Consider the following 20,455-nt stretch of genomic DNA (forward strand, 5'->3'; position numbering starts at 1 on the left):
AGAAAAAGGAAATAAGATGAACTTTGTTTATAAATAAAAAAAAGTTAATTTTATTATATGAAGTGCATAAATCTCACGTTTGTTGTTGTTTGTTTGTAAAAAGCAAAAAGTTAACAAAATGAGATAATCAAATTAAAAATAAAACTTCTAGTTTTTATGTGACAGTGAATAAAATTGTTGACAGGGAATATAATAAAGATTTAATATATTGTCATATTTTAGTAATATTTCACTGTGTTACAAAGGGAATAGAATGCATAATTTGTTTAATGCTATAAGCTTAGCATCTTTACCTTTGTGTTTACACTAAAGGTGAGAATTGTATGCTTAATCTAACAATTCAATTATTTAAAACCAAATATTAATGTTTTATCTTAAACACCTTTAACCTAAACTGAATTTTAAATGTCTTGTAGGTGTAATCCTTCTGCCCCCTAGTGGCTACAGTGAAATAAATCACCCCACTACATAAATCTTCACCCAAGTGTTGGGGTGTTTTGTTTTTCTTTATATAACTAGGTCTGGGTAAAATTGTCATGTTAATATGCAGTAAAAAAATAAAAAAATAAATAAAAATAAAAAATAAAAATCAAATCAGGTATTAGAAACATCTAAAAAATAAAATTAAACCTATTTGAGCATACATAATATGGACCAGAAAACAACAAAGTTTATAATCATAAAACTAATAAATCATTATAATTACAAATACTAAGTTTAATAAAATTAAAAACATCTATTACTAATATTTTGACAAAGCAAAATCTCACTTTTTGTAGTGGTCTTTTTGGCTTTACTTCACATTTATTAGTTTGAGAAAGATTAATTGATTAAACAGAAGTAGTTAAAATTTAATGTTGAACCAATGATGCAAATTTTGCTATGGAGAAATAATAAAATAATGTATATTTTTATTTAGGAAATAAAAACTACACACTAAGGAAGAACATTATGGTTATAGATAAGAAAAACAGAGTACTGGTTGGTCACGAATGAGGTCAAATGAATTAACTACATTTTCTGTTCGGACCCTTGCATGCGTTTCTTTTTAAAGGTTGTTACCTTTGTGGCCGTCGTAGCACCAGGAGCATAACCACACAGAAACTGGCAAGAAGCAGCACACAGGCATGTTTGCACACAAGAGACCCCACCATATAGGAGGATTGAAGACAGAAGACAGCAAAGTTACTGAGAAACACAAATCTGAAACGAAACAGCAAAATCTGGCATGCAGAAGAAGGAAAACCCTACAATGTAAGAATGGAAAATTTACTTTTTCTTCTGATAGATTAACTATATAGAGTTTTAACGAGTTTAAACCCATAGAGTACACTCATTTTTGTCATAAGTTATACAATAGACACATATGTTTGGAAAAACCAAGTCTGATTTGAATTTCTTCATAAATTGCTAAACCTATAAACCCAAAGGTCCGTCTACGGTGAGATACACAACAGAAAACAAACAGGAATCAGGAAATTATTCCGTCTCAAGCGTACTTGGCACTGCCATGCCAGAGCAGCTCCCCCTCCTTCACCTGCATGCAGCCATGGCCAAATAAATGTTGGCTTCATGATTTTTCCCACACAATGAATCATCTCCCAGAAGATTTTTTTTTAATTTAACACGCTTTGTTATACACCCGTTTATTTCTTTTGTGTACAGGAACAACACCAAAAAACAGAAAAAAAAGCCAAATGCTTTACATGCTGGAAAAGAAAACCCACATCTTTGGATCCTGATATTTAAAACGAGCATCCAAACGCTTGAAAACAAGGTTATTCCAATAAACACAAAGGAAATAAATATGCGTTTTCATTTGTGGGAGAAATGCTTCATGGGTTCCAACACTTTTTTTTTTTATTTCTCCTCAGGTGTGTCACCACAGCTTTAATAATGACTTTTACCATAGCGACGTCAGCCTGGAAGATTTGTTTGATGAACTTGTTTTTGGAGGAGTGAACCAGCTGGATGATGTCTCCATATAAAGTGTCTCTGTTTTTCTCAAGGAAACCTGCAGTGAAGAACACAAAAAAAAATGCAGCTTTTAAACATATATGTCAGAGCATCCACTTTTACTTTTGACCGATCAACGTCTCAAAATAAAAATAAGCTTCGTTATTCGGAACCGCTATTGAAGTTGATCAGGTACTGAGATTTAAGTTAACAGAACCGACAGAGCGGTAAGGCTCCATTTCCTCCGCCCCAAAACAGACCGGACCAATCACAGGGCGGGAGGCCGGACTTTATGATGCGTCACTCTCAGCGGCAGAATTACCCATAATGCAGCAGTGCTTTTCTGCCACCATCGTCCAGCCCTAATACATGGCTACTAAACATTTTTTCAGTGAGACTGGGTTGGATGAAAAACGTGGGAACACGTATGAGGCGTAAAGCCACCTGAAGAGCATCTATATTAGGGAACATGTCAGACATGACAGTCAGAGAGCAGAAAGTAAAACTACCTGAGAGACAGAAGGTGATGACATCACCAAAACAAAACCGAAGTAAAACAGGTAACAGCTGTAATAAACAGCTTCACCACAAGTGCACTGCAAAAACAGTAAAATGTTCTTAAAAGGAGTGTGTTTGTCCTTGATTTGAGCAGGTAAATAATATGATTTGCCAATGGAATAAGATTTTTGCACTTAAAATAGGAACAATTCATCTCCATCTTATTTTAAGTGCAGGATGTCTAATTATCTTATTTTAGGGGCAAAAATACTCATTCCATTGGCAGATAATCTTATTTACCTGCTCAAATCAAGGACAAATACACTAACTTTAAGAACATTTTACTTATTTTTAGATCAGTTTTTGCAGTGTGAGTCTAATGAATCCATAGCAGGCCAACTAGAACAAGCAAAACCCACAAACCGCAACACGGCCCATCTGTGCGGTGCGCGAAGAGACTCTGACCTCTGGTTTCGTAGTACACCACTCCAGCGAAGTGCTGAATACCAAACTGAGTCTCGTAGTTGTTCTTCGGTGGGATGTAGTTGGTGTTGAGCTTGTGCTGGAAGTTGAGCTTGTTCAGCATGGTGGTGTCTGTCCCCTGTGGGCCGAAAACAAACAAACAGATAGAGGCATGTTCAGCTAGATGTCAACTCAAACCCATCCACTGACTGTGTGATCCACGAGAGAAAGCAGAAAGACGGCCATGCACATTCCCCTCTCACCACCTTCTAGACGTTTTAAATCAGTCACAGCGAAATATCAATCATCTGGGTCAGACTTTACAACAATTTTAACTTTCTTTTTGGTCTTTTGCAAAGACAGTATTGTAGATTGAAGCTAAATGTTTTTGCAAGGCTCCAAGTAAAAACAGAAAACAAAAGAGAAACATATAAACCAAAGTATTTGTCACTTGTCATGAATGTAGCGGCAAACCAAAAAAATATATTATATATTTTATATGGAGCAAGTAAATGTAGCCGCAGCATGCGTGTGTGCCTGTTTGTACAAGTTTTTACCGTTATTCTGTTTCTATAGAGAACATATGAATATTAAAAGATAATTTATGAACCGCTGAGGTAAAAATTGAGCAGAAAGTTACACAAACGATTAAAAACGGTACAAACTGTTACCTAGCTTTATGCTAATAGGAGTAATGAACATATTGTGCTAAATGGTCATCATTTGGTACAGGCTTTATAAAGGTTTAAGACTGGAAACTCATGAAGCGTCCCAATTAAACCATCGCCGCTTTAGGGACAAGCTGCACCCAAACAGAGAGGTGTACCTGAGCTGGATTTACCTTAGGAAACTTGCTTTCCTCGTCGATGAGCGAGATGATGTTCATGGGTTTGATGGCAATCATGTCCAGGGCGTCCTGGTTGTCGGTGAACTCGATGTGCTGCCAGTTGATGTTTTCCAGGTTGTACTCCTCCTGCTCCAGCTTGAAGACGTGACGCACGAAGAACTGCTGCAGGTTCTCGTTGGCGAAGTTGATGCACAGCTGCTCAAAGCTGCGGGGACGAGGATAACCCCACAAAAACACAGACATTCAAATGATAAATGCATCAAGCAATCACCTGGAGGAACTTGGGGTTTGTTAACTCGCTAGCGAGGTTAATTTAGTGTTTTTACTGCATCCATAGTGGTTAAGATGGGAAGTGATAAATTTACGAGGGTCTGTGGGATTTTCACCTGTTGATGGTGAAGTTCTCAAAGCCAAAGATATCCAGCAGTCCAATTGAACGCCTGAGAGCTTTGGGCTGTGAGGATGTAGGCCTGTAAATGGCTGCATTTATCTTCTCCACAATCCAAACAAACAAGCGCCCATAAATGCCCTGCATGGACAGAAGCACGCAACGCGCCAGTAAGCATTAAAGTAGCTTTGGTCTCACATTTCTTTTTTCCAATTTTTATTTTTATCTGTATTTACAAAACAAGCACAAACAACTCATGAAACGTGTTTTTATAAATTCATTTAGTATTCTTATTGTGGGCTTTACCTTAACGAAAGCATCTCGAACATCGAGAGCTTGCTCCATGCTGAGTGGGGTGGACACCGTCTCTCCCCTGGTTATCAGCGTCCTGCTGGTCAGACAATTCATCAGATCTTTGCAGTCCACCTGAACACACAAATACAGATCCAAAATAATGTCAGAGAGTCAATGCCTATTCATGAAACATGTTATCTCAAGGCTCTTTCCAAAGTCAGACTCCATCAGATCCTCCAGGTTGGTCAGAAAGTTTCCTCTCTAAGGAAACCCAGCAGGTTGCATCAAGTCTCTCCAAGCAGCATTCACTCCTCCTGAAAGAGCGTAGAGCCACAGTGGACAGTCGTCTGCATTGTTGATGGCTTTGCAGCAATCCCTCATACTGAGCATGCATGAAGCGACAGTGGAGAGGAAAACTCCCCTTTAACAGGGAGGAGAACCTCCAGCAGAACCAGGCTCAGTGTGAACGCTCATCTGCCTCCACCCACTGGGGCTTAGAGAAGACAGAGTCACCGGTTTTGTTTGATAAAGGCTACAGAATCCAATACCCTTAAACAATCGAAGTTTTCTTTTAAATTAAACATCTTTGAAACACCAAAATATATAACTGTGATTTATCACAAATGTTTTCAGCTTCTCTAGCCACATCCAGGCCGGATTACTGCCACACCTGTTCTCAATTAAGAAATCGCTTAAAGGGGACCTGCCTGATAAAGTGAAGTACACCAAAAGATCCTCAAATGCTAGACGTCATGCCGAGATCCAAAGAAATTCAGGAACAACTGAGAAAGAAAGTAATTGAGATCTAAGCCGGTTCTAAAGCTTTGGGACTCCAGCGAACCACAGTGAGAGCCAGGGGTGGACTGGGACAAAAAAAATCGGCCCTGGCATTTTGGATTAGACTGGCCCACCACATTGTCATGGTTCCTAAACAGGCGCGCTTGGCCTCCCCTGGGATTGCGCAATCCCATGTTAACTGCGTTGGCTTCCATTCTGTGAATGCATCCTCCTGTCTCTAGATCATAAATTTAATTGTTCAAACAGTTATGAGCTGATTTTCCACAATTTAATATATGTGGATTACGAATTGTGTTTTGGTAATCATACTGTGTGCAGGTAACAGGTTTTCGTGCTGCTGCGCGATCAAAACCGGCAGAGAACTGGTTGTAGGTGAGACCGGCAGTTCCTTGGCCTCTAGGCAGGGGGCGCTCAAGGAGCACCGCTCCTGATCCTAAAACTGTAGAGTGGCAGCAAGTTATGGATGTTTTATTAGGGAGTTTTGCTAAACAAGTAAAGCACTAAAAAGACTCTAAACATCCAGCCGGAACAGGACTGATGAAGGAAGGCTTTCCTCCCTGACAGTGAGCTCCACTGAGACTGAGAGAGTTTTAAAACTGAAGAAGATAAAGAGAACTTTTACTGGAAAATGATGATATTTTTGTGCAGAAAGAGCTGCGCATGGGCTTAATTTATAAGTAGAGGTAAGACAGCGATAATTATTCATGTTTTGTTTCTGTAATGAAATGTGCTTAATGTGGGTTATAGTTTTAGAATGTGTTACAAATGCAGAAATCCATCATAATTCATAAACTGTTACAGTCAAATGACAAATAATTTATTTTTATTTTTTCATCAAATCAATATTTTTCCATGTCTCTTGGTGAATTTATTTGGCTCAATCAGTCGTCTTCAGCACTTTGCAATGAGTCTATTCTGTAGAGTGTATATATTAGTAAATCTGACTGATGACGTCAGTGCCTCACCAGCTATGAACCACTGCGGTTAGTGAACCACTGCCTACCGCACGTCACTGACTACAACCACCACCACCACCATATTTTACATCAGACACCGGAGCAGATGAAGGGCCTGCTGTTGGGAACATGTCAGTCAGTTTGACACATTTCGCAGCGTCCGTTTGAAGAACTTGTTTCTTTTTTTCGCGCAGTTTCTCTGCGCCTCCCTTGCGTTTCTTATCCATTACTACTGTGAACACCGCTGCACAAAGTTCCACATGGAGCGTGAAGGTGTTTTTCTACTTTATGATTGGCCTAGCCCTTTAGACTGTCAGGGATGATAACCAATGGGCTGCAGTAGCCTGTGGTAAGGGCCGGATGATCGGAACAGACTCTTGCGCTGCTGATTTTATTTTTCTTCATGCATTATGCAAATATAACAAGGCGGATATATAAAATAATAATAATAATAATAATAATAATAATAATAATAATAATAATAATAATAATAATACATATTATTAATATACATGTCGGGTCTGCCGGCCCAAACAGCACGTCGGCCCACCGGGCAAATGCCCGGTACGCCCGATTACCAGTCCATGCCTGGTGAGAGCCATTATCCAGAAATAGTGAAAACCTGGAGCAGTGGTAACCCTTCCCAGGAGAGGCCGGCAGACCAAATTTACCCCAAGAGTGCATTAACAACTCATCCAAGAGGCCACAATAGACCCCAGAACAACAGCCAAAGACCCGCAGGCCTCCCTGGTCTCAGTTAAGGTCACGCCTCCATCATCACAAAGAGGCGGGCTAAAATGGCCGGCGTGGTGGAGGTCCGAGACCAAAACCACTGCTGAGCAAAAACAACATCAAGACTTATTTCAAGTTTTACAGAACACATCTTGATGATACCCAAGACTTAAAAGTAACTAAAGCCGTAAAAGTAACACTACATTTAAGAACAAGAACATCAGAGCCACAGGAACATGTGGTGTGATGGTCTGGGGCTGTTTTGCTGCTGCAGGACCTGGAAGATCCGCTGTAATAAATGGACTCATGAGTTCTGGCGTGAATGAAAACATCCTGCAGGAGAAGGTCCGGTCGTCTGTTTACGGCCCCCAGCTGAAACCTGGTTGGGTTCTGCAGCAGAACTGTGATTCAAAACACACCAGCAAGACCAGCTCTGAATGGCTGAAGAAAAGCAAAATGAAGACTTAGGAGTGGCCTAGTCACTCCTAAGTCCTGATCTGAATGCTATCGAGATCTTTGGCCTTAAAAAGGCCGTTCATGCAGGAAAACCCTCCAATGTGACTCAATTGCAACAATTCCGCAAAGATAATTGGGCCAAGATTCCTCAACAGTGCGAAAAAAGACTCACTACAAGTTCTCGCAAACGCTGGATTGCAGTTGTTAGCCCGGTAATGGGTTTAGGAAAAAATCACTTGTTCCCTTAATATAAACCTTCATTTAAAAACTGAATGTAGTCTTGTCTTTCACTAATAACTAAATTTGTTTGATGAAATGAAATACTTAGGTTTGTTAAAGATACAACAAAATAAACCATGGGGGGGGGGACACTTTCTCACACCACTGTAGGTCTGAAAACACCCTGAGGTCATTTGCAGAGTGGAGGTGAGGATCAGGATAATTTCTAACAGAAAAACGAACTTGTTTTAACCCAGTGTTCTTTCTACAGCTCAATGAAGAGCTTACAACATTAAAATTAAATGTTACCTTTTTTAGAACTAGAAATTGAAGGTTTGACATAATTTGTAAAGAAAAAAAAAAAATTCCAACTTTGTCATAACGCATCGATAATATTAAGTATCTGGTACAATATACATAATATTGCACCTGATACTCAAAAATATTATGTCTCTCCAGGTGCATGAATCTTTAGACATTTGAAATGAATCCCTGCTTCTTTTCTATGAAGTTAAAACTTAATCTAAAGTTTAGGGCTGTGCATAAAAATCGATACAAAGATTAATATTGATGTTTTTAAAAACGATTTAATATCGATATTCTGGCTTTCAATATTGATGTTCCTCCCAACCACTAGGGGGCGCTATTGCAGCGCGCCATTACTGTTCAGAGCGAGGAAGTGCAAGTGAGACGAATTTGTGGAACGACCAACAGGATTTTAGAAGCGCCTTCGTTCCTAAAATCAGACGTTGGGGCACATTTTTGGTTTCTGTGCACTTTATTTTCCTGTCAATATATCAGTGTTCAATAAATTGAACATATATATAATATTTGGCTGGTTTTGTTGATTGAATGACTTTGAGCATTAATATGAAAGTAATAGATATCGATATTGGAGTCAAATCAAATCAAGCTAAGCTATATGGAGAATCATATTGTATCGTGAACAATGTATCGAGAATCATATCGGCTCATCCTAGATGATACCCAGCCCTACTGAAGTGTTCATAAAGCAAAATTAGGCCTGCAAACCTTTAAATTCACCTGAAGGCTCAGTTAGTATAGCTTGCTTGTTAGATTAGGTAGAGAAGGTGTGTTTTACCTCGAGTAGTGTAGCAGCAGTAGTGAGATGAGGGCAGCGGACAACCTCGCAGGCATCCAAGTTGTCATAAGTACGAGCTGTTGAGTTTAACAGAGTACAGGTCATTTAATTAGAATATTATGAAGATTTTCTTTCCCAGTAATTCCATTGAAAAAGTGAAACTTGTATTTTTATATTCATTCATTACACACAGACTGATATATCTCAAGTTTTTATTTCTTTTAATTTTGATGATAACCGACATCTAATGAGAACCCCAAATTCAGTATGTCAGAAAACTATAATATTGTGAAATGTTACAATATTGAAGACACCAGGTGTCACACTCTGATCAGCTAATTAACTTAAAACTCCTGCAAAGGCCTTTAAATCTCAGTCTGGTTCTGTAGGGGACACAATCATGGGGAAGACTGCTGACTGCGTCCTTTAGGTGTCGGTAAAATTTTTAAAGTGGGTTTGCCTCCACGTGGAAGGGAAGGCAGTTGCAGCAGTGACAATCTAATTTATATTACTTGTTTTAGAGTTTATATAATCATACTGTTTTACCAGAAACTTCCAGGAATCTCACCACAGCATTAAGTTCTGGTCAATCAGTTTAATACATAGACTTGCTTGTTGGTTGCACTTTAGGTTCAACAAGGATTGTTGTCCAAATCAATTAAAAGCTGTTCTCTTGAATAATATTCTGATTAATAAAAACATTAAAAGTTCTTGTTTCAAATAGTCCTTGTTTACAAACTTCTTTATTTAGAGGCCATTTTTGTTGCTTGTGGTTAATGCAGAGAAAAGTCAAAATCAAATAGCAATTTTGGTTTAAATATATCGTAGGGAGAACGCAATCATTTCTGCTCAGAGTTGAGACGCAGCAGCTCTTTTAGCACCTAATCTGCACAGCGATGAAACAGATAGATTTGTTGTTTGTATATGTTTAAAAAGACATGATAAATTATTGCATTAAATCGCAATTTAAATATTAAAAAAATCGCAATTAGATTATTTTCTAAAATCGTTCAGCCTTATTTAACCTCCAAGGACTGCTGCAGGAAACAAATTAGGAACCAGCAGGGGCTTGTCAATAGGGGGCGCTCAGGCAAAACTGACGGGAAAAAAAGTGTAGACACAGTAAACATCAATTACAGATTAAAATTATTACTTCTGTTCCCTCATAAAATGTAACTGACCTTAATTATTTTTTTAGAATTACCGTTCAATTTTTTCATGTGAGTCTAAAGTATATCTCAATGGCGAGGGGTGCCAGACAGACGAGTGTATTTGAGTCTGTAACCTTTTGGCCTTCATGTTGGTCTCTAATTGGTTAATTAAAGATTCTCCTAGGGGTGCAGCGCTAATCACCCGTGGCCAGTCAGCGCTTTTTGTGTCATTCACCCTCCAGTCAGACTAATTTATCATGCCCATCAAAGTCCCTCCCACAATACATGAGAAAATGGCACAACATAAGAATTTTTTATCCACAAAATAATTTTATGAGGCTTTTGCTGGAGGGAGGAAAAAGCGGGTAAAGGAATTTGGACTGGACTGACCAGACTTAAAAATCCAGCAGCAGGTAAGTGGACAGATTTATGTTCAAGTTGAGTTTAGTGTTGCGTTGTAACCCCCAACCTCTAGAGCACACCCGTAAACCTTTTTTATTACCAGGTGCCACAGTTGGGAACATAATAATGAATATAATCATGTAATAAAGTGAACTATAAAAAGTCGGATTTCTTCCACTCAATATTTACCTTCATACCGTAGGTTTCCCATATGTAATATTGCAGCAAGTAGTTTAGAAATCTCCCAGTTCTCCTTTTCAGTGAACATCAGCACCTAAATAATGTAAAAAACAGAAACATATGTGATGAGCATTTTACACCACATTATGAGGTCAATATTTGTTGTTTTTTTCTTGAGCGTGCATTGTATTAAACGATGTGTTGTTCAAAGTAAAGTGACCTTGAGTCTCTAAAGGCACCAATAAATAAAATCTAATATTACTATTATCATTATTAAAATACTTCAAACCAGTGAACACATAGTTTTTATATGTAGAGTTAGATGGTTTGCAGACTTTAAAGTCTAGAGTACCTTCATCGCAGACCGAATATTGGAGTATTCTTTCAAATCGTCTCTGCCGTCACAAACTGTACACTTACCCTGCAGGGGAAGGACAGGAGGGATGATTGGTTAAAAGAGAAATACAGCACATGGAAACAAAAGCTCATATGTGCAGAACTAGTACAGATTCATTGCGAAAATAATGTTTATCTTTCTTGCAATTCTTCTACTATACGATATTTCACTGGTGTTGCATGGAGCTGGAAGGGGGAAGAATTTACTAACTTCTTATACCAAGACGGCCAGGTGATCATTTAATAATGTGAAAATAAATTAAAAGTAAATCTGAAAGTCTGCAGGAGGTGCTTGAGAAGCCCAGAAAGTTCAGACGCCCTGAACTAGTTAGAGAAAACTGCAAATTGGAAGTTGGCATCATCAGTTCCAGGATGTAAGCAGCTGAGAAGAAAATGGCTGGAAAGGTCACCCAGAAGAAGCTGTTTTATGAAGACACGTTGCTTTGTTATTAGAGGGTTCCCACAAGATAGGGAGGAGAGTCTCATGTTCAAGGTGAAACAATTGTATAATAACAGCTTGGTTTGTGCCTCAAGTGGAAGAGTTTAAAGTGTAACTAAATCCAAAATAGCAGCATAACTCCGCCCCACAGACATTTTTTTTTTTTATTTCCACCAAAGTAGGATGTACCAATGCAGACTCAGGGGCAAAGCCAAGTGTGAGGATGACTGGAGGGGGGTAAGTGGGGACGAGGTCAGGATGAGGGAAAGGGGCAGTGAATTTGATATAACTACCGTATTAACCCAACTATAGAGCAACCCTGATTTTAAGGCGAGGCCCCTCTTTCTCAGAATTATCTTAAGAAAAACACTCAGTTGTTTTCACAATAACAGACTTCTCACTTTTTTGTGCACGGTCACAGGTGTAGTTATATCAAAAACAAAAAAACAAAAATAACACGAGGGTTTGGTCAGCATTTCCAATCTGATCAAGTGGCTATGAGTGTTTTTTCCTCAAACGCATCACATACCTCCCATATTAAACAGGTTTCCAGAGCTCCATTTTTTCACCTCCGGAATATCGCCAAAATTAGAAACATTCTGTCCAGGAGTGATGCTGAAAAACTAGTCCATGCATTTGTTACTTCAAGGCTGGACTATTGTAATTCTTTACTATCAGGAAAACCACAAAATGCAGTTTGAAGCCTTCAGCTGCAGCAAGAGTTCTGATTAAAATCCTATTTTAGCTTCCATTCATTGGCTTCCTGTTAAATCAAGAATAGATTTTAAAATTCTTCTTCTAACGTATAAAGCCCTTAATAATCAAGCTCCATCATATATCAGAGCTCTGATTACCCCGTATGTTCCTAACAGAGCACTTCGCTCTCAGACTGCAGGTCTGCTGGTGGTTCCTAGAGTCTCTAAAAGTAGAATGGGAGGCAGATCCTTTAGCTATCAGGCTCCTCTCCTGTGGAACCAACTCCCAGTTTTGGTCCGTGAGGCAGACACCCCGTCTACTTTTAAGACTAATCTTAAAACTTTCCTTTGTGACAAAGCTTCTAGTCAGAATGGCTCATGTTACCCTGAGCTACCTCTGTAGTTATGCTGCTATAGGCTTAGGCTGCTGGAGGACATCAGGGTCTATTTCTCTCACTCTGCTGAGTTCTCCTACTGCTCTCCAATCTGCATTGTTTGTTGTTATTTCAGCTTTTAACTTTTTGTTCTCTCTCATTTTTCTCTTCATGGAAGGTACACCTGGTCTGGTGTTCTGTTAGCTGTGACGTCATCAGGGGAGGCAGATCATCCTCTATTACCATCTACCATAGAAAGTACTCCTAGGTCAATGTGAGCTTCTGTGCTTTCTGTGTCTCTGCTCTGTCTTCTCTAAGCCCCAGTGGGTGGAGGCAGATGAGCGTTCACACTGAGCCTGGTTCTGGTTCTGCTGGAGGTTCTCCTCCCTGTTAAAGGGGAGTTTTCCTCTCCACTGTCGCTTCATGCATGCTCAGTTTGAGGGATTGCTGCAAAGCCATCAACAATGCAGACGACTGTCCACTGTGGCTCTACGCTCTTTCAGGAGGAGTGAATGCTGCTTGGAGAGACTTGATGCAACCTGCTGGGTTTCCTTAGAGAGGAAACTTTATGACCAACCTGGAGGATTTGTTTCTGAGTGGACCTCTAAAGTTCGGCCATATTCTGGAGCGCTTTATGGTCTGGAAAATATGGTATTAATAAACAGAAAACCACTTAAGAACCAACACAAAATAGAAAACCATTACAAATGGTTTCTCAAGTTATTAAAAATTATATCAAAGCTGTGACAGCTGAAACTTAACAGTTAAATGTACAGCATTATGGTGATGCTCACTATGGTCAGGTAGGTGTAGTCGGTGGCTTTGCTCAACCCCAGTTTCTTCTTCTCGTCTACAGTCATACCCTTCAGCATGCAGTAGAAGATGTGATAGTTTCTCTCATCATAAGCCTGCAGCACAGAAATACAAATCAGGCTGAATGGTTAATGAGTGACCTTGTTAGTTAAAGCTCATTTACCCTTGAAACCTAAATGTTTGCAGGATAAAGCAGAGGTTGAGCGCTGAACTTGTCCTGCAGGCATACCTGTCGACACACCCTGGACTTCTCCAGCAGGTATTGCTCTATCTTTGCTCCCTCTATGGCTCCCCTCTTGTTGAAGTGGATGTCGATGTACTTCCCAAAGCGAGAGGAGTTGTCGTTACGGATCGTTTTAGCGTTGCCAAAAGCTGGAGGGGGAGACAACACAAACCACAGATCTGTTGGATCTCCACATAGCAAATAGTTCTGCAAAGAACCAATTTCAAAATGGGTCCTTAGATACTTTTGGACTGTGGCACAAAGTCACATCATATTCCACTTTTTAATAAATTGAAACAGCAAAAATATAAAATAACCATTTTTAAACCAAGCTTTAAAAAAATTAAAAGAAAACGTATTACAGCCATCATGTGAACAACTCACATTAGGGTCTGAACCCATTTTAACAGATATTTTTTTTGTATAATTATATAAAGGTGTGACTCAAAATTTGAGGTTAAATTTAAACCTCAAATTTGATATTAAAGTTTTCACACTGTTTAATAAGCAGAGCCCTCTGTCCTCTTCTTTCTCTTCACAAGGCTAAAATACTACACTGCAAAAACAGAACTAAAAATAAGTAAAATTTTCTTGAAATTAGTGCATTTGTCCTTGATTTGAGCAGGTAAATAAGATTATCTGCCAATGGAAAGAGTAATTTTACCCCAAAAATAAGATAATTAGATATAATGCACTTGAAATAAGTTGATGGAGATGACTTCTTCCTATTTTAAGTGCAAAAATCTTATTCCATTGGCAGATTATCTTATTTACCTGCTCAAATAAAGGACAAATACAATAATTTCAAGAATATTTTAACTTATTTTAGTTCTGTTTTTTCATTGTGGAACTACCGTTTCAGAAACATGTGAGCCCTGGTCTCAATTTGTGCAAATTTATAAGCTGGATACCTTTCTTTAAATAAGCCAAACCAAGAGGTGCTTAGAGAAAGGTTAAGTCACAAGCCCCCAATAAGATAAAAAAAAAAATGTCCAGGAAATGTTTCTAAAACCTATATCAGTTCTTGGAAAGCATTTATCTTACTGCACCAAGTGCATCGACATGAAATATATTCCTACCTTCAAGTATAGGGTTAGCCTCCAGGACCTGCTGCTCAATCCAGGAGTGTTGACCACTGATGGCCGCCAGGAACTGCAGGATCAGTTTGGTGCTTTCCGTTTTCCCCGCTCCAGACTCTCCACTGCGAAGTGACCATCAGTGGTCAAAAAGTAAAAACAGCAAGTGGTTGAACACTTCAGAATCTAGTTTTACACTGAGTGATTTCTAGTTTTACACTGAGAATTTGCACAGGAATGCTTCCAGATGATGTTAAAACCCCTTAAACCTAGAGGTGTCTAGGAACAATCTCCACTTGAAATTGCCGTCATGATATACATCAAGTACATCTGCACAGTTATAAAGTCTAAATGCAAACTTTTGGTGTTTGTGTGAAGGTAAGAGTGAAAATATTTTTCCAATGGAACCACTACTGCAACTGTTACTATGACTGATTCACTGGTGATTTTCTAAATGAACATTACAAAACACCATGAAAACCCAGAAGATGCCTCACATTGTAAAAATGCACTTCTTGACTATAACTGCAGCAAATCTGAACTGAATCAGTTGAAACATTTGCTTCACTAATGTTTTAGGGTACAGTGTGTCAGGTGCAACTGATTTTTTGGAAGAATTTAGCCAAATGTACCCAAAACTGTGCCAAACGTATTTTTCGTCTCATACAAGAGAATCTGGTCAAATAAAAGTGTTGATTTCTGTTGTAGGACTGCTTCTGCATGTGGCATAGCCTTGGCTCATAGAATTTACCCCATGTATCCCCAAAATACACCATTGAGCTGAATTCTATCCTTTTATCTCCAACTAGAAAAACTTTTTTGAAAAAAAGATTTTGCAATAAAAATCAAGAATCATCAATTAAAAAATAGACAAATAAAACCTTTTGGGGAAAAAAATATAACCAATTTCTGGAAATGCAATCTATATACTCAAGATCTTTTACCATTCCTGATTTAGGAAGAAATTATATAATCAAGCGTAGTAAAGAAGGTCTTAGGGATACAGACAGGTAAAGATCGACATAAATAAAGGAACGTAGGGAGAAAATTAATTTCCAGTAAATTAAGTCAACTGATTAGGGTTGTATTTAAGGGTGACCACTGTAAAAGGCTAAGTTTGGCATGAGCACTTCTTATTAATGTATCCAGTTAGCTAAGCGGTTAGCTTAGCAGTTAGCTTTGGTGTTAGCCAAGCAGTTAGCTTAGCAGTTAGCTTTGGTGTTAGCCGTTCATTGTAGCTCTGCTGCTCTCACCGTATACTTTGAACATGGCTGAGAGTTGCATGAAGCAAACCATGCTCATGTTTATGAGAAGAAGAGGAAGGCCTCAGTATAAAGAAATAAGATAAAGTGAATTTGGGAAAAAATATTCACGCGAACCCCTTGAGGAGCAGGTAAGACGGTCTTGTGCATGCACAGTTATTCAAAAAGGGACTTGGGGGAGACTTTGGGGGGGAAAAAAATTAAGAAATCAGACTCTACCTTTAAGTGTTTCCAAACATCAAACAAATTTTAATACTGGACAAAGAAAACATGAGTAAATACAAAACGTATTTTTTAAACAATTCTTCTATTCATTGACAAAAAAAAAAGTTACCCAAACTCACCCGGCACTACGTGAAAAAAAAAAAAAAAACTAAACTGGATAACTGGTTGTCCCATCCCTTAGTGGAAACAGCGGCCATCAAGAATTTGGGATAACTGTCAATGAGGCTTTTACCTGTCTGTGGAGAAATTCCTCTTGTCTGCAGAATTCACTTATGATTTATGAATGGCCAGAGGCAGCTCTGAAGCCGCTCGTCTTTGAGAAATGATTTGTGGAAGAAGCTTAACATCTTTGTCATGTCAGGTTTCCCTTTCGACCTGAACCCTCCTACCTGATTATACAACACTGGTCTCGGTTGTTTCTCTGCATGTTGAAGTAACAGTTGTCGGCGATGGCAAAGATGTGAGGAGGCATTTCACCGATCTTCTTGTTGGTGTAGAGGCGGATCTGATCAGCGCTGTAGATGGGCAGTACCTGATATGGGTTGACGGCCACCAGGATGGAGCCCGTGTAGGTCTGCACACAGTAGAAAAGAACACACTTTATTTTATTTTACACCTTTTTACGATCATAATTCTTTTAGTCGAGAGGTTTCTGAAAATGGCTGCAAATAGTTTGTGATTAGGGCTGGACGATACAGCAAATCAATAAAATAGAAATCATATTGATCGATATCGATAATTATCAACACATTCATAACATATTTTAAGTGCAGCCCTGGCCGTTTTATGCTGTCGCTTAGCAACCTGTTTTTATACACAGAGACACACAAATACTGAATTAAAACTCAACCGTTTATTCAACCAACTTTTTTTTACCAAGACTACAAGTTTAAAAAAAAAAAAAGAACGTGTGGTCTTTGAACTCTTTAAAGGAGGCGGAGCTTGGTTCCTGGGTCTGCATTGTGATTGGTTGGGGGAGAATAATGACTAATATTAACCTACATGGCTAGAATGCACGATGAAGGAAAACAGTTATTCTATTGAACTTTGTATTGACTCCTTTATTCCTATCATCGATATATGTATATCAATTGATATATACTGTTATTGAATTATCATCCAGCCCTATTAGTGATCAACTATTTCTCCAGAGAAGGAAACCAAAAACCTGTTGACATTAATCCTGAACAAATTGTTTTTCTTTTTGATAATGCAAAAAAAAAAAACACACGCTTTAATCTGTAAACAAACTCAGAAACATGTAACCACATAATTACCTAGAATAATTTTAAATGAAAGTTGTGCCAATTACAAAAATCAAACGGCAGTTGTGCAAATACGAGTCTGTGTCCCTTGTTGCTAAAGGAAGATGAGCTCCCTCTGGTCTCAGATGTTGTAGGCTGACAACGAGAGCGTATCGATGTTCGCCACATGAGAACAAGCTGCCATATTGAAAAACAAATCAACGAGCACCCAAGCTGCCATGCTGAACTTGGTTACCAGCAAACCTAACGGAGAAAATCAAGTCTGTCCAGTAAAGTGTTTTTACTCATCCTGCTCGAACCCGACAACATCAATGATTAACGTGTAAGAAAAGTCACCCTTAGTCACACAAAACTTCTTTGGTTTCATGGCTCTGAGATGGACAAAATACATGCAACAAACATGCATGTTACCTTTAGTCAATATACAGTGTGCTGTTGTTTTAGTGCCATGCATGTGTTGCATTAACTGTTACAGTTTTTTGTGCAGGAAGCGATCCTCTTTGTAGCCATGCTTAAACTTCAGAAGCTGACTTACCCTCCCACCACAGTTTGTCTTTGGAGGAAATGAAAGGTAGAAACATGGAGAGTAAAATAGAGAAATGACCATGAGATGAGAGCTGGTAGCAACAGAAACACAAATTTTAATTTTGTAGGATACATTGTTTAGGGTTGATTGCAAGATAAAATAAAAATCTTTCCACAGGGAGCATAATCTTACACCAGGGGTGTCCGGCTCCGGTCCTCGAGGGTTTGTGTCCTACAAGTCTTGAGTCGTTGATTCAAGACCAACTGAATAAAGTGGCTGAATTCCTTTCTTAGCATGTCACCTAGTTCTGCAGTGGGGTGGAGGGGCATTAATTTGATTCAGGTGTGTTGAATCAGTGCAACATATAAAGCATGCAGGTCCCCGGCCCCCTGTGACCAACTTTTGACACAAAAATATCTACTTTAGACAATTTGATGTTTTGTTTTTGCCTTTTCAAATGCCTGCACCGATGGACCAATTAGTTAAAAAAGATGCACAGTTCAAACACGCTAAGAGTCTAATTTAAAGCCCTACAGGCATGAATGAGCACTATAAAAAGCCCACAGGGGAATTAAACTGTTTTTCCACAAAGACAGAAGAAGACAGAGGTGGATAATTGAGAATAAAAGAAGTCTACAGAAGAAAAGGAGGAAAGACTAAAGGTTTAGACAAAGTTAAGCATAGACTGAGGTCGCCCAGCCTGATCATGTCCTCCACACCGTGGATGGAGGTTGGGTGCATTGGCTTAATGTTGGTGGCATTCTGCGGTGAGATCCAGTGCTCCTGAGGGTTATCAGGTCTCTGTAAACTGTAACCAAGATCACTAAAAAGGAAAAACACCACACTGGATGGAAATGTTGCTGTGAGCGTCACTTAAACTACTCTTGACGACCTCCAAAGCCTTTCACACTACATTTAGTCATTCACACATTCACACCCTGACGGTGGTGAGCTATAGTAGCAACAGCTGCCCTGGGGCAGACAGACAGAGGCGAAGCTCTGCCATACACTGGAGCCACTTTACAAACATTACTTTACTGGGACACAGCGGACAAAAAATTGCCATATATTGTTAAAAAACGCAGGACACTAAATCAGGGATTCCCTAACTTTTCAGCCTGTGACCCACAAAATAACAGCGCCAGAGACTGGCGACTGTTTTGTGGGGGGAGAGGGCCTTCCCCCTGTTTTAAAATTATTAATGTGGAGGGTTTTGTAAAGTTATACTTTAGTATTGGTTTCATGAATAAGGAAATACTAAATCGTTTTAGCAAAGCCACATCAAAATATTATTAGTATCCGGACTTTGTGCAATGACAGTGTGACTTTACTCCTGTAACATTACAACTTTATTCACTTAATGACTTTATTTCCATATGACTTTATTCATGTAATGGAAAGAAAATGTAACCCTTGTCCATTGCCTGTTTGTCAGTTCTTGCCTTCATTATGTGTACATTTCACCACAGTAACACGTGGTGACAATAAAATACTTTTGACTTTGACTTAATAGGACTTTATTCTCATAATATGACTTTATTCATGTGATGTTCTTTATTCTTGTACACCTAATAATGTGAGCCATTGTAGCCATATAGATAAAAGAAAAAGTATTGGCCACAGAGGAATAAAATTCCACAAAAAAACTCTTACGTTTATTTTAAGATTAATTTCACACATCTGTGTGAGAATAAACTTTGATGTTCTCTGTCAGAAAGTCGGAAATTTTAAAGAAAGATTTATTTTTCACAATTAAATACATTTGTTATATTAAAATAAGTATATCTCTGACAATGTAAAGTCAGAAAATTGGATCATCTAGCGACCCCCACGTGGTTTGTCGTGACTCACTTTGAGACCCCGGCTCTAGTTTCCAACAATACAACCATGGAGTGTGGGTGGGTGTGTGGGGGATTAGGAACTTATTTTAAAGCCTGCTCCTTAAGGTACGTTGACACCGAATGTGAACAAGGCGAATGGAGTTAGTGATTTATGTTATCCGTATGTAAAGGTCATTCAGGAAAAAATTTACCATCTACAATGCGAAAAATGCTTTTCAAGCAACTCGAATGGAGCAAATTGGGAGAATAGAGTGAAACTGCGAATAGGCGCAGTGAACACAAATCTAGAGCGAAGCAAAATTTCGCTTGAGTTCAACAATCTGAACCTGTAAACCGTGACATTACTGTATAATCTATTTAATGTAGTTGATATTGCAGCACATGTAAATTCTCTAAAGAATTCAATAAAAATAGGGGGGTTGGGGGTTGATTTGGCCGGTTCATAGTAAAAGGGTTGGGTAGGGTAATGATATGCAGCTCTACCTTGTAGACTTCACTCTGATTGGCTACAACCATGTTTGGGAAACCGCTCAAACGCGCCATTCATCCACACGTCTTATCTCGGTGCAACACTCCGTCACAAATCTATTATGGTATTAATGCTAGTGGAAGTGTTTGTGCTGCAGGATGTTGAACAGGCGAGGCCAAGCTGACCAAAGGCTTTAAACCGGCTCTCTGCTGCAGTACGCAGAACTACGTTTATCAGACGAGAATATGTGAATGAAAACTGACATATTTAATGCAATAGAGGCAGGTTTTAAACGTAAAACTTATTTGAATTCAAATAAAAAACGCATTTTGGCTTTCTTGGACAGAGTACTGTCATTTTATTTAAAAAATTGCAAACAAGAAAAATTGTATCGCTGCTTTAGATAAGTA

The 20,455-nt window shown here is 38.8% G+C and overlaps 1 protein-coding gene across 2 annotated transcripts in view; it reads right to left on the reverse strand.

The window, feature by feature from the left end:
• Window positions 1-20,455, reverse strand: part of myo7aa (myosin VIIAa) — a 70,047-nt gene that overhangs the window by 42,369 nt on the left and 7,223 nt on the right. For both annotated transcript variants that reach the window (XM_036149536.1, XM_036149537.1), the window contains exons 4-17: window positions 17,745-17,762; window positions 16,334-16,518; window positions 14,461-14,582; window positions 13,388-13,530; window positions 13,140-13,253; window positions 10,794-10,862; window positions 10,451-10,535; window positions 8,709-8,785; window positions 4,458-4,577; window positions 4,150-4,292; window positions 3,758-3,968; window positions 2,920-3,055; window positions 1,908-2,014; window positions 1,063-1,104 (exon numbers count right to left, since the gene is read on the reverse strand). In XM_036149536.1, coding sequence (XP_036005429.1) covers window positions 1,063-1,104; window positions 1,908-2,014; window positions 2,920-3,055; window positions 3,758-3,968; window positions 4,150-4,292; window positions 4,458-4,577; window positions 8,709-8,785; window positions 10,451-10,535; window positions 10,794-10,862; window positions 13,140-13,253; window positions 13,388-13,530; window positions 14,461-14,582; window positions 16,334-16,518; window positions 17,745-17,762 — 1,572 coding nt within the window. The remainder of the gene's footprint in view (window positions 1-1,062; window positions 1,105-1,907; window positions 2,015-2,919; window positions 3,056-3,757; window positions 3,969-4,149; window positions 4,293-4,457; window positions 4,578-8,708; window positions 8,786-10,450; window positions 10,536-10,793; window positions 10,863-13,139; window positions 13,254-13,387; window positions 13,531-14,460; window positions 14,583-16,333; window positions 16,519-17,744; window positions 17,763-20,455) is intronic.

Source organism: Fundulus heteroclitus, chromosome 18 (genome assembly GCF_011125445.2).
Source record: "Fundulus heteroclitus isolate FHET01 chromosome 18, MU-UCD_Fhet_4.1, whole genome shotgun sequence".
Lineage (NCBI taxonomy): Eukaryota > Metazoa > Chordata > Actinopteri > Cyprinodontiformes > Fundulidae > Fundulus > Fundulus heteroclitus.